Source organism: Oncorhynchus nerka, linkage group LG24, assembly GCF_034236695.1.
Source record: "Oncorhynchus nerka isolate Pitt River linkage group LG24, Oner_Uvic_2.0, whole genome shotgun sequence".
In the NCBI taxonomy this organism is placed as follows: domain Eukaryota; kingdom Metazoa; phylum Chordata; class Actinopteri; order Salmoniformes; family Salmonidae; genus Oncorhynchus; species Oncorhynchus nerka.
In genome coordinates, this window is record NC_088419.1 from 51,877,301 (window position 1) to 51,891,893 (window position 14,593).

General features: G+C 41.5%; 2 protein-coding genes across 2 annotated transcripts in view; both read left to right on the forward strand.

Moving 5' to 3' along the window:
• frem1b (Fras1 related extracellular matrix 1b) overlaps positions 1 to 7,955 on the forward strand; it is a 55,795-nt gene extending 47,840 nt beyond the window's left edge. Inside the window, exons 35-37 of the mRNA XM_029632106.2 lie at positions 6,741 to 6,859; positions 7,031 to 7,116; positions 7,213 to 7,955. Of these exons, the coding sequence (XP_029487966.2) occupies positions 6,741 to 6,859; positions 7,031 to 7,116; positions 7,213 to 7,430 (423 nt within the window). The 3' untranslated portion in view covers positions 7,431 to 7,955. The remainder of the gene's footprint in view (positions 1 to 6,740; positions 6,860 to 7,030; positions 7,117 to 7,212) is intronic.
• A 185-nt stretch (positions 7,956 to 8,140) lies between these two features.
• atpaf1 (ATP synthase mitochondrial F1 complex assembly factor 1) overlaps positions 8,141 to 14,593 on the forward strand; it is an 11,416-nt gene continuing 4,963 nt past the window's right edge. The window contains exons 1-7 of the mRNA XM_029632107.2: positions 8,141 to 8,377; positions 11,751 to 11,859; positions 12,107 to 12,160; positions 12,372 to 12,434; positions 12,557 to 12,607; positions 12,726 to 12,773; positions 13,150 to 13,245. Of these exons, the coding sequence (XP_029487967.1) occupies positions 8,157 to 8,377; positions 11,751 to 11,859; positions 12,107 to 12,160; positions 12,372 to 12,434; positions 12,557 to 12,607; positions 12,726 to 12,773; positions 13,150 to 13,245 (642 nt within the window). The 5' untranslated portion in view covers positions 8,141 to 8,156. The remainder of the gene's footprint in view (positions 8,378 to 11,750; positions 11,860 to 12,106; positions 12,161 to 12,371; positions 12,435 to 12,556; positions 12,608 to 12,725; positions 12,774 to 13,149; positions 13,246 to 14,593) is intronic.

The following is a 14,593-nucleotide window of genomic DNA, read 5'->3' on the forward strand; positions in this document are numbered from 1 at the left end:
TTGATACTGTGAGATTTTAAAACGTTTAAAACCATGACTAGAGAGAGACTGTCAACGAATACAGCAAAGAGCTGCTGTTTTTATGAGTGAGTTCATGTTTAAGTTCTTACTCAGCACTGTCAACACTTTGATAAGCCATAAAATGCATATTCTTCCTATTTCCACTCAGCGCTACAACAAGCAGTGCAGTGGTAAAGAATGAGTAGGAAAGTGTATCTATAGGCTTGTGTTGTTGTTATTAGCAGCTTGGGTCATTTTTAATATCGAGGAATATTTCACTTTCTCTGTTCATGTGAGTAACGACATGAATTTGTGCATGAGGCAAAAATAATGCGGTGTGACTCGAGTTTTGCCATCAGCTGGAAGACTGTGCCCCTTTTTGGTCAGTGTCAGTGGAGGAAAGGGAGAGCGGAGGGACGTTGAGAGACGGACCCTCAGTCTGATGATCTCTCCCTCCGCTGAGACTGACCATCTGATGCAGGCACCATCAGCCCAATAAAATAAAAAGCAAATTATTTAAATGTATGCTCACTCAGCTGTGTACAATAACGGATCTATTACTAGTGTAATCATATAGCCTACCTCAAATTTGAAATATTTATGTTTTTAAATGGCCTGAACAACAATGCATTGGCAGGGCAATTCATGGAAAGCCAATATGAGGTAATCATGTATTGGCAGTGGTGTGTATTCATGGATGCCAAGGGAAGCCAGGCTTCCCAATTTTTTTTTAGCAACAATTACTTTTTTTGAACATTAAATCATTTCTTTCATCTCTCTGTTTCATCATTTTCCTTCAATTCACAAGAGATTGAATGTATCTCACAGGAGAAAGCATCCGAGCGAGCGAAACAGCGCCCCCCTCTGTCTCTCTACGAGTAGGCCATCTATCTGATGTTGTCTGGTTCAAATGAGTATGACATTGTTGCCGCCCCTAGCATTGAACGCAAGGGAAGCCAGCAAGCATCTGGCCTCCCTTGACCAAAAAAAGTAGGAAAAATGAGCCAATCAACATTGAGCTAAACTAAACGAGCGCAACTGTGAATGGTCCTGGAGCACCTAAAAAAAAGTGTCAAGGGAAGCCAGCTTGGATTTGGCATCACTCCTATCAAATCCTATTGAGAGCATACGTCATTGACAGAAAAACTTGAATTGTTGCATCTTGTTGTAGCTATTGTCTCTTTCCTAAATTAGCCATGGATGGAGATAGGGATTTGGACTCACGGTTTTACTTAATTCTCCGTACTGGACAATGATGATAACGTCAATTCTGATCCAACCATTAATTCATACACTCATACACTGGGAGGATGGAAGTTTAATATGTAGCTAGATGTAGAAGGCTAATGTTAACTAGCTAAGGTTGCCTATGAATGGAATTTAGGCTAGAGAGCAAACATTTTAACCAGGTAGCCAAGGACAACAAAAAATAAAAGTGTGTAGTGTTTGACAGAGTGATAGACCATTTCATCAACATGAAAGAGAGGAGGATGGCACTGGCTTTTCTCTACAGGTAGGGTGAGTCAACATGTTTTTCTACTTGCACGAATACACACACACACACACACACACACACACACACACACACACACACATACACACACACGCACACGCACACACACACACACACACACGCACACAGAAATCAGAACCTGGACAGCCACATAATATTTAGCTTACGTTGATTGGACTAAATAGTTTTTGGTATCTTTTATTTTGTCACTGAGTTGGACTAAGCTGAGGTGATTTGATCATGTTGAAATGGCGCTGGAATAGTGGAGGCCGCTTTTGTTTTCTTTGCGACTTGCGATTACCCTCTGTGGTTTTAAATCAATAGTTGTTTAGGGGTCCGAAAATGTGGGAAACATTAACTTGCTTGACCACGCTGTAGGTCATGTAACTGTCTGTTACTGTACATGCAATATGCTTTGTGGACTTCACTGGACAGAGGTCGCTATCCGGGTTTTTGTGACAAAACAAAGGTGTGGTTTAATGTATTCTGCCAGTGTGTCCTCTTATTGTCTCGGCCTTTAGGCTTATACATCACGGTCGCAAAGCATATGAATGAACCGGTTTTTAGAGCAAACAACGCAATTATCACAACACAGGTTGTAATATGGCTTTTATTTGGCGGGGTGGATGGCTTGGCTTCCCCAGTCATTTGACCCACGCACCGCTACTGATAGATGGATAGACGGCGCCGGAGGAGATGGCTGACGTTTTACGGGCTCCTAACCTATTGTGTGTGTTTTTCCACGTCATTTGGAACTTATTTTGTACATAATGTTTCTGCCACCGTCTCTTATGACTGAAAAGAGCTTCTGGATATCAGGATAGCGATTACTCACATCGTACTGGACGGAGATTTTTTTTCTATAAACAAGTCGGAAGCTAAAAATTTACTTCAGACACCCGACAAGACCCAAATCCCGTAATTCGCATGAAGAAGAGATGGAGATATCGGGGACGTATGTCGGGGTGCCTTGTAAGGATCAGACTGCGAGTGAGTAATCCCCCTCTACCATCAATCCTATTAGCCAACGTGCAATCATTGGATAATAAAATGGATGAGTTCCGATCAAGCCTATCGTACCAACCGGACATTAAGAACTGTAATGTCTTATGTTTCACAGAGTCGTGGCTGAACGATGACATGTATAGCATACAGCTGGCTGGGTTTTCGGTGAATCAGCAAGATAGAACAGCCGCCTCCGGTAAGACAAGGGGTGGCGGTCTGTATCTATTTGTAAATAACAGCTGGTGCACGAAATCGAATATTAAGGAAGTCTCGAGGTAAGCTGTATCTCATGATAAGCTGTAGACCACACTATTTACTAAGAGTGTTTTCATCTATACTTTTCGTAGCTATATATTTACCACAACAAACCGATGCTGGCACTAAAGCAGCACTCAACAAGCTGTATAAGGCCATACGCAAACAAGAAAATGATCATCCAGAGGCGGCGCTCCTGGTGGCCGGGGACTTTAATGCAGGAAAACTCAAATCCATTTTACCTAATTTCTACCAGCATGTTAAATGTGCAACCAGAGGGGAAAAAACTCTAGACCACCTTTACTCCACACTCAGAGATGCGTACAAAGCTCTCCCTCATCCTCCATTTGGCAAATCTGACCATAACTCTATCCTCCTGATTCCTACTTACAAGCAAAAACTAAAGCAGGAAGTACCATTGACTCACTCAATAAGGAAGTGGTCTGATGATGCAGGTGCTAAGCCACAGGACTGTTTTGCTAGCACAGATTGGAATATGTTCTGGGATTCTTCCGATGGCATTGAGGAGTACACCACATCAGTCACTGACTTCATCAATAAGTGCATCAATGACGTCGTTCCCACAGTGACCGTACGTACATACCCAAACCAGAAGCCATGGATTACAGGCAACATCCGCACTGAGCTAAAGGGTAGAGCTTCTGATTTCAAGGAACGAGACTCTAACCCGGACGCTTATAAGAAATCCCCTATGCCCTCTGACGAACCATCAAACAGGCAAAGCGTCAATACAGGACTAAGATTGAATCGTACTACACCAGTTCCAAAGCTCGTCGGAGGGAAGCACAGCCGCGAGCTGCCCAGTGACACGAGCCTACCAGACAAGCTAAACTACTTCTATGCTTGCTTCGAGGCAAATAACAGTGAAGCATGCATGAGATCATCAGCTGTTCCAGACGACTGTGTGATCACGCTCTCTGTAGCCAATGTGAGTAAGACCTTTAAACAGGTCAACATTCACAAGAGCCAGATGGATTACCAGGACATGTACTCTGAGCATGCGCTTACCAACTGGCAAGTGTCTTCACTGATATTTTCAACCTCTCCCTGTCCGAGTCTGTAATACCAACATATTTCAAGCAGACCACCATAGTCCCTGTGCCCAAGATCACTAAGGTAACCTGCCTAAATGACTACCAACCCATAGCACTCACGTCTGCAGCCATGAAGTGCTTTGAAAAGATGGTAATGGCTCACATCAACACCATTATCCCAGAAACCCTAGACCCACTCCAATTTGCATACCGCCCCAACAGATCCACATATGATGCAATCTCTATTGCACTCCACACTGCCCTTTCCCACCTGGAAAAAAGGAACACATATGTGAGAATGCTATTCATTGACTACAGCTCAGCGTTCAACACCATAGTGCCCTCAAAGCTCATCAATAAACACCTCCCTCCTCAACTGGTTCCTGGACTTCCTGATGGGTCACCCCCAGGTGCTAAGGGTAGGTAACAACACATCTGCCATGCTGATCCTCAACACAGGGGCTCCTCAGGGGTGCATGCTTAGTCCCTTCCTGTACTCCCTGTTCACTCGTGACTGCACGGCCAGGCAACTCCAACACCATCGTTAAGTTTGCCGATGACACAACAGTGGTAGGTCTGATCACCGACAACAATGAGACTGTGTGGTGCAAGGACAACAAACTCTCCCTCAACGCGATCAAGACAAAGAAGAGGATTGTGGACTACAGGAAAAGGAGGACAGAGCACGCCCCCATTCTCATCGATGGGCTGTAGTGGAGCAGGTTGAGAGCTTCAAGTTCCTTGGCGTCCACATCACCAACAAACTAACATGGTCCAAGCACACCAAGACAGTTGTGAAGAGGGCATGACAAAACCTATTCCCCCTCAGGAGACTGAAAAGATTTGGCATGGGTCCTCAGATCCTCAAAGGGTTGTACAGCTGCACCATCAAGAGCATCCTGACGGGTTGCGTCACTGCCTGGTATGGCAACTGCTCGGCCTCTGACCGCAAGGCACTGCAGAGGGTAATGCGTACGGCCCAGTACATCACCGGGGCCAAGCTTCCTGCCATCCAGGACCTCTATACCAGGCCGTGTCAGAGCAAGGCCCTAAAAATTGTCAAAGACTCCAGCCACCCTAGTCATAGACTGTTTTCACTGCAAGCGGTACCGGAGCGCCAAGTCTAAGTCCAAGAGGTTCCTAAATTGACTCTGTACTGGTACCCCCTGTATTTCGCCCCACTATTGTTATTTACTGTTGCTCTTTAATTATCTGTTATTCGTATCTCTTTCTTTTTTTGTTGTATTTTCTTAAAACTTAATTGTTGTTTAAGGGCTTGTAAGTAAGCATCTCACTGTAAGGTCTACTACACCTGTTGTATTCGGCGCATGTGACAAATACAATTTGATTTGATTTGTTTTGAGATCATAGCAAGAGCTGCATGTAGCCACATATGCACAAAAAAAATCATATCCTTTGCTAGTTAGTGAGTTATTTGCCCAGTTATAGATCATTTGTAGTCAGCAATAGGGGACTGATTGCTTTCTACAAGAGCACAAAACGTGTACATTTCTAGACACCTTTTATTTTGTAAAGTGGTTTCTTGCATCAAACAACACAACAACATTTTCAGTCACCTTGTCTGAAGGACAAGTTGATTAACAGGTTAATATCAAGCCTACGTTGAACACCACATATTGGCTGCTACTGTAGGCTGAATGATAGAACAGCTATTTCCATGTTAAAATGTTATGGGATGCATTTTCCCCACTGTTTTTGATGGTAGGATACTGGTTGACCTACATTATGATCAAATAGCCACAGTAGCCTACTTGACCACTGTTAAAACTGTAACTTAAAGCGGGTACAGACTCAGTGTTCACAGTAAATGTGCGCTGGAACTTGCACAGAATTTTCACAATTGTCAAGTTTGCACTCAGTAAACCTGAAATTTGCTCAGTGCCGAAAAAAATTGAGGGAACATTGGTTGGATGTTTTGGATGGACACACACGAACTGACTGGCAATCTCAAAGCCCAGAAGAGTCTTAGTGTAGTTATAATCAAACAATCTCAGACAGTGAGGATTCAGAATTTCTTGCCGAGACCGGCGGAGTAAAAAAATGTATAATTATCAGCTTCCATTCAGTCAGCGCATAAAACCGCTTTGCCAGGCCAAATATGTACACTTCTTTCTTGAAACATGAATATTTTAACAGCCTTGATATCTATTATAGACATGTTTGCTCAGTGGTGAACCTATAGGCCTTCAGTGTGTGACAGGTTTGTGTTTCTGGAAGGACAGCAACCGTAATACCAGCGCACTCATGTAGCGGTGAACTTTTTCTAAAACACAAATGGCAATTGTGTAGGCTACTTTGTACCTATTTTTTTCAGTGGGCACTGTATATACTGATGCGTATCAAAGTAGTGTAGTGGATGTATTACGATCTATCAATTATGTAGTACAATAGAGAATGTTAACCCTAAACCAACAAAAACCGAAGAGATTAAATCAGAACATCATTGAAAATAACAATATAGTTATCATAATTTGTATATTATTATAAGAATTATTGTATAAATCCTTAGCCCTTCTCTGAAGGTGTAGAAAGCACTTTGTTCACCTCTGTGTTTGGGTTAGTAAACATTTGTAGAGTGGCTCTATTTACTCTCCATATGCATTGTTCTGAAATATGAACACAGAAATACTGGACATTTTGAACTCTTATTACGGTGGTGATTTGGCAAAATTGCAATCATGGTCTTGAATTGGACCATTTTTCTTGACTCTGTCTCGGACACCTTGTCACCCTCCCGGTCTCTGTCTTGACTCGGTCTCTCCCCCGCCTCCGATCTTGACGCAGACTTGATTTGCTCTGGTCTTGAATCGGTCTCGAACACAACTCTGTTTAGAACATCCATCCATTCATTCATTCTTTCTTTCTTTCCTTCCCTTCCCTGTATGGCCCAGGCTGGGAGGTCAGTGAGCACTTCCTGCCCCACGGGTTGGAGCCACTACAGGAGGCACTGCTACATCCTGAGCCCTGGCGTGGCCAGCTGGAGCAGTGCTCAACGGGCCTGCACCTTACTGTAAGGGGAGCTACATTACATCTACTACTTATAGGCCTAGGTTAAAAGTAGTAAGCTACTGCTATATAAGGAATATCTTTAGTAGACTCTAGCCATTCTGTTGGTTCTGGAGGATAGGTGATCCGCCTATGCATTAACTACTAATGTTCTGTTTTTAATGCTCTTTCTAAGGTTTGACAGCAATCTAACAGGTGTCCAGTCGAAAAAAGACATGGCTTGGTTATGGAAATTTGCTGGGAAACAGGCCTTTTGGATCGGTAAGGGGAACATTGCTACATTCTCTGTTCGCAAATGATCTTACAGCAGAACACAGAGTTGTATTTTTCCTGAATACTTGTTTCATATGTTTACAGGCCTGTCAGGCAGCCCGGGACATTGGACCTGGATGGACGGCAGATCCCTGTCATTCTCCAGACTCAAGAGGGACCGAGCCCAAGAGCATCAGCCCGAGAGTGCTGCCTCTAGATCCACATGTGTGTTAGCCCAAAGCCAGAAAACATGGATACCCATGACCTGCACCACGGCACCAGAACGCAGATACATTTGCTCATCGCCAGCACAGAATCACTGAAAATGAATGTGGATTACAACACTTAAAGGGCAATACCAACACAAATATTGGCAATATTTTATTTGGGGTAGTGTGCTATAGATGTTTAACTACAGTAACTAAGCACAAGCTGAATCATTGATAGCGTCAGCTGGTTTTCCAGGGTGGTTGAAGGATACATGGCAAACCTATTAGTTATTGCATGTTGACAGAGAGTTTATTCATCATCTGAGAATCAAAATATCACCTGTAAAGTGAGACCCAACTATACTATGGAGTTATTTTATGGAGGAAAATGTCAATGTAACTACATTACCCTTCAGACAAAAGATAAGCCATATACTGTAAGTGGGTGCTATTCTAGGGGGTGGGGAGGTGGGGTTAGGAACTCAATTACTGCAGTACTACATTGTACTACGTTGTACTTCAGTTCAAACACCGAAAGGTTTCAGTTCTAAAAAAAAGATGGGCTCTGACATTATTTACAGTTTACCTTGAAGCTGCTCTGTAAATTTGTTCATAATAAAAACCTTGAATCTTCTAAAATGTGTTTTCACCATTGCTATTTGTGGATTGACATTTGTGGATTGAATTAAAATGCTCAAACCACTTGATTAACAAAAAAATACAAACATTTAGGCATATCATATAGTTATATGGGCCTTTCTCATTTACTGTTTGACACACACAGAACAGGTCCTCGGAACGATTTGTAAGTTGACAGTGTTTCTTCACGGCGCTTTATTTATGTGCGACAACGACGAAGGAAATATGGCGGCGGCCATGGTGCAAATGTCTTGTTTGTACCGTGGGATGCTAGCGGTCAGGGCAACTGGAATACGACCGCTCATCCCAGGTCTGGTGCCGTCGCATTTTAGAGCATTTTCTGTGAAGAAAGAGAAAGAGCCGGAACTGGAAGACAATCCATATTATAATAAATATCAGGAAAAGATAAAGAAATTACGAAAGTAAGCGCTAAGTCAAACGCTAGCAAATATTAGTTAGCACCAGGCTAATATGCTAACTAGTTTGGTGTGCATTTCCCACTGTTTGTCACTGGATAATGAACAGGGATAACTAGCTATATATATATATATATATATATATATATATATATATATATATATGTGTGTGTGTGTGATGTAACGGAATGTATGTACAGTTGAAGTCGGAAGTTTACACACACTTTAGCCAAATACATTTAAACTCAGTTTTTCCACAATTCCTAACATTTAATCCTAGTAAGAATTCCCTGCCTTAGGTCAGTTTGGATCACCACTTTATTTTAAGAATGTGAAATGTCAGAATAATAGTAGAGTGATTTATTTCAGCTTTTATTTATTTCGTCACATTCCCAGTGGGTCAGAAGTTTACATACACTCAATTAGTATTTGGTAGCATTGCCCTTTAAAATGGTTTAACTTAGGTCAAACGTTTCAGGTAGTCTTCCACAAGCTTCCCGCAATAAGTTGGGTGAATTTTGACCCATTCCTCCTGACAGAGCTGGTGTAACTGAGTCAGGTTTGTAGGCCTCCTTGCTCGCACACTCTTTTTCAGTTCTGCCCACAAATGTTCTATGGGATTGAGGTCAGAGCTTCGTGATGGCTACTCCAATACCTGGACTTTGTTGTCCTTGAGCCATAACTTTGGAAGTATGCTTGGGGTCCTTGTCTATTTGGAAGACCCATTTGCGACCAAGCTTTAGCTTCCTGACTGATGTCTTGAGATGTTGCTTCAATATCTCCACATAATTTTCCTACCTCATGATGCCATCTATTTTGTGAAATGCACCAGTCCCTCCTGCATTAAAGCACCCCCACAACATGATGCTGCCTCCCCCGTGCTTCATGGTTGGGATGATGTTCTTCGGCTTGCAAGCCTCCCCCTTTTTCCTACAAACATAACAATGGTCATTATGGCCAAACAGTTCTGTTTTTGTTACATCAGACCAGAAGACATTTCTCCAAAAAATACCATCTTTGTCCCCATGTGTAGTTGCAAACCATAGTCTGGCTTTTTTTATGATGGTTTTGGAGCAGTGGCTTCTTCCTTGCTGAGTGGGCTTTCAGGTTATGTCAATATAGGTCTCATTTTTACTGTGGATATAGATACTTTTGTACCTGTTTCCTCCAGCATCTTCACATGGTCTTTTGCTGTTGTTCTGGGATTGATTTGCACTTTTCGCACCAAAGTACGTTCATCTCTAGGAGACAGAACACGTCTCCTTCCTGAGCGGTATGACGGCTGCGTGGTCCCATGGTGTTTATACTTGCATACTATTGTTTGTACAGAGGAATGTGGTACCTTCGGCATTTGGAAGTTGCTCCCAAGGATGAAGCAGACTTGTGGAGGTCTACAATCTTTTTTCTGAGGTCTTGGCTGATTTCTTTTGATTTTCACACAATGTCAAGCAAAGAGGCACTGAATTTGAAGGTAGGCCTTGAAATACATCCACGGGTACACCCCACAATTTACTCAAATGATGTCAATTAGCCTATCAGAAGCTTCTAAAGCCATGACATAATTTTCTGTAATTTTCCAAGCTGTTTAAAGGCACAGCCAACTTAATGTCTGTAAACTTCTGACCCACTGGAATTGTGATACAGTGAATTATAAGTGAAATAATTGCTGGCCAATCAGATTGCTCAGATGACAGAGTCTGCAGTAAAGTAGCAGGCATAAAAGAAAGCTACGGCAAAATGTATACTGTGAGATTTTAAATCAATGACTAGAGAGACTGTCAAAGAATACTGCAAAGAGCTGCTGTTTTTATGAGTGAGTTCATGTTTAAGTTCTTACTCAGCACCGTCAACACTTTGTATGAAATGTGCTTTCTTCCTATTTCCACTCAGCGCTACAACAAGCAGTGCAGCAGTAGTGAATGAGTAGGAAAGTATCTATAGGCTTGTCTTGTTGTTATTATTAGTTTCTTGGGTCTTTTTTAATATCAAGGAATATTTCACTTTCTCTGTTCATGTGAGTAACGACATGAATTTGTGCATGAGGCAAAAGTAATGCGGTGTGACTCGAGTTTTGCCATCAGCTGGAAGACTGTGCCCCTTTTTGGTCAGTGTCAGTGGAGGAAAGGGAGAGCGGAGGGACGTTGAGAGACGGACCCTCAGTCTGCTGCTCTGAGACTGACCATCTGATGCAGGCACCATCAGCCCAGTAAAATAAAAAGCAAATGATTTAAATGTATGGTCACTCAGCTGTGTCTCACAAGTAATACAACAATGGATCTATTATCAGTGTGATCATGGAGCCTGCCTCATATTTTGAAATATATATTTTTTAAATGTCCCGAACAACAATGCATTGGCAGGTCAATTCAAGCAAAGCCAGTATGCGGTGATAATGTGTTGGGTCTACAGGTTACTGCACAAACCTCATTGCTACAGTGCTGTTTTTAATTGGTTATTGTTGCATAGGCTTACATTTTTTAAGTCACGTTAATAAAAAAATCACAGCGGTAGATCTCAGCATGCATTTTGACACCGAAAGTGATCTTGACTCAGAAAAGGTTGGTGACCACTGCTCTAGGCTGGCCTTTAGTCCTCAAACTCTAGGTGGCATTTTGCCGCCCTACAGTTTTCAACCATTATCTTCACCCATGACTACCTCGTGAACTATAATCCCGACGCTGTAATCATAGCTCGCAAACATGTGGCCCTTATCTTTGGTTAGCAAGAAATAATCCTTCAAAGAAAGAAATATACACTTGATGTAGCAGTTTTCCACAGATCCATCCAGCTACGGCTTTCACCGTCTAAACCCGGACGACACTGGGCCAATTGTGCGCCGCCCTATGGGACTCCCAATCACGGGTGGTTGTGATACAGCCTGGAATCGAACCAATGTGTCTGTAGTAACGCCTAAAGCACCGAGATGCAGTTCCTTAGACCGCTGCACCACTAAGGAGCCCTTGCCTTCAAACTACACTTCCGCTACACTTTCTGAGAGAGACTGAGCACAGGTGGTCGCATCTTGTCTTATGTAACCAAGCTCTGTTACATGAAGATAGATATACGCGTGTGGGAACTCTAACCCTTACCCTATCAACGAGTGTATCAATTTAACATTTTTGTTTTTTGAAAATGTATTTCCAACTGACATGAAAGATGAGGTCCTTTTGCTTCCAAAACCGTACCGCAACCATGTGTGTCAATGTTCATATTAAGCGTCTGGGCTCTGAACAAAACACCCCCGTACAGAAGACCCCTTCGTCCAATGACTCTTATGTGTAATGGATCTGCGTCATGATCACGGGCTAGGCTGACCTGTACCTTAGTTTTGAATTTGCACATTTCCTAACCAGAAGTTCTTTCATTTTTCTTTTTTTAGTGCCAACCCTCAGGAGTTCAATGCTCGGCTCGAGAAGCGAATTGAAGTCAAGAGGGAGCCTCTTGGACACTCTAAACAAGCAGAATTTGTCAAAGTCATGGAGCAGGAGGTAAGTTAATGCATAACATATTTTGTTGGGTGTAATCATAATGCTTAAACATGGTCTGTTAGGCTACCCACCGTTGTTTGGGGTGCGTGCATCCTCTCCCCTGTTGTGGATGTCTTTACGCTGAAAGACTGCGAGCCCATAGATGTAGCTTTGACAGTCTTCATGCCAATATGCTCTACACCAATGTAGGGAAACACTGTTTAATTGTCTCCAATTTGATATGCATCAAATCTTACCTTATTTGCAGTTGGAGAAGCGTGACAAGCAGGCTGATGGTTCAGGCAGATTCACTAAAGACAAGGTGAAAATGAACAAATGCTGTCCTCGATAGCATTGTAAATTGCTGAAGAGAATGTGGAACGGCATTGATTGATACTATTGACATTATTGGATTGCATTTGTATACAGCTTTTCACAAGGTTTAAGAGCCCATTACTTGTTACCCCTGTATGAGGGTAACTCACCCCGTACACCTGGGTGATCCCATTAATGTATTTTTTGTTTTTGCACAGACCCTAGGATCTATCCTGAACTTGGACTTGATCCAGGATAATTCAGGAGAAGAAATTGCAGAGGTATGGGTATTTACATATTTAGAAATGAAATGTCATATCTAGGTAAAGAACCATGGTATGTTTCATGTTCTCATAAGAGGAATGAAACATATATGTTTGTAACTTTCATTCTCTGTGTTCAGCTGTGGAGGCAGTATTATGCCACAAAAGACACCATCAGTGCTGTCATACCAGTAAGTTTGCTATTTTGTCAGAAAACACTTTTGCCAGTAATTTGACTTGCTTTGCTTAACTATTTATTGACCGTAACAAATGTTTTCTTGTAATTGCATAATTATTCCTCCATTTTAGGCTCACACTTTTGAAGTAATTTTCAACCGAGCTAAGTCGAACCCAGTGGTAAGAATCTCAATGCTCAGTGTCTATTGGGACTGTGCTATAATATGTCAAAATATTTGATGATAATAAAGTGTGTTTGCAATGACATTGCATACAAATTGGCAAACAAATGATTTGCCAATTTGTCTGGCATAATGACAAAAGTCAGAGCAGACGTGATTGTAACATGCCACCACTTGGTGGCAGTATTGCTCCAATAAAGAATGCATTTTATTATTTTGAGATGTCAAACTCTCGAGTTCACAATCGGAACTCTTGTTGGTTGATGGTCGCAAAGCAGAATGATGGTAAATTAATGTCAGATAGTTTAGTAAAGAAACAGTTGAAAATAGACAGCGTTGATGATGATTACAATCTGTGACTCCCCTATCTCCAGTTCCTGTATGCGTTACCCCAGAAGGAGGGCTATGAGTTCTTCCTGGGCCAGTGGTCGGACCACGAGCTCCATTTCACCTCCCTCATCAATGTCCAGGTATTATTCAAATATCCGAATGGATGTTAATATTCAATTACTTTCTGAGAAATAAATGTGCGTATTTTTTGTAGGGGTGAAATGTTTTGTCTAAAACGAAATAACAGTTATTTGGCTGACTTTGCTACATAGCCTACGAGGATAAACCATTACATTAATATGTTTATAAAACAGTTTTATGACCGTTTTTATGAGCGCCTCATACAAAAGACGCACTGGTATCCTACCACCGAGGTAAAGTTGGTTTTTACATTCAATACATTTGCCAAAAGCCATTTACAAATGTCAAATTCAATAACTAATTCACTGTCACAGAATCATCAAACTAGATATGATTTATTCTATAAATGTCTAGCATACTTTTAGAACATTTGTTTTGAAATTCCAGTTTTGATTTTATAGAAATACATACAGTCTATAAAATGCCATTTTTTAAAGCTGTATAAATCAATAAATAATTCTTCATTTGTCACAAACCTCAAACTAGGTATGATTGATTATGTAAATGTCTAGCATACTTTTACATTTGTTTTGAATACAAATTACGGTTCGGATTTTATAGAAATAAATCAAATCTATAAGATGCCTATTAAAGCAATATAAATCAATAACTAATTCACCGTTTGTCACAGAATCATCAAACTACAGTTGAAGTCGGAAGTTTACATATACTTAGGTTGGAGTCATTAAAACTCGTTTTTCAACCACACATTTCTTGTTAACAAACTATAGTTTTGGCAAGTCGGTTAGGACATCTACTTTGTGCATGACACAAGTAATTTTTCCAACAATTGTTTACAGACAGATCATTTCACTTATAATTCACTTTTATCACAATTCCAGTGGGTCAGAAGTTTACAACCACTAAGTTGACTGTGCCTTTAAACAGCTTGGAAAATTCCAGAGAATGATGTCATGGCTGTAGAAGCTTCTGATCTTCTGAGCTTCTGACACAATTTGAGTCAATTGGGGGTGTATTTCAAGGCCTACCTTCAAACTCAGTGCCTCTTTGCTTGACATCATGGGAAAATCAAAAGAAATCAGCCAAGACCTGAGAAGAAAATTGTAGACCTCCACAAGTCTGGTTCATCCTTGGGAGCAATTTTGCTAACACCTGAAGGTACCACGTTCATCTTTCCAAACAATAGTACGCAAGTATAAACACCATGGGACCACGCAGCCGTCATACCGCTCAGGAAGGAGACGCGTTCTGTCTCCTGGAGATGAATGTACTTTGGTGCGAAAAGTGCAAATCAACCTTGTGAAGATACTGAAGGAAAAGGGTACAAAAGTATCTATATCCACAGTAAAATGAGTCCTATATCGACATAACCTGAAAGGCCGCTCA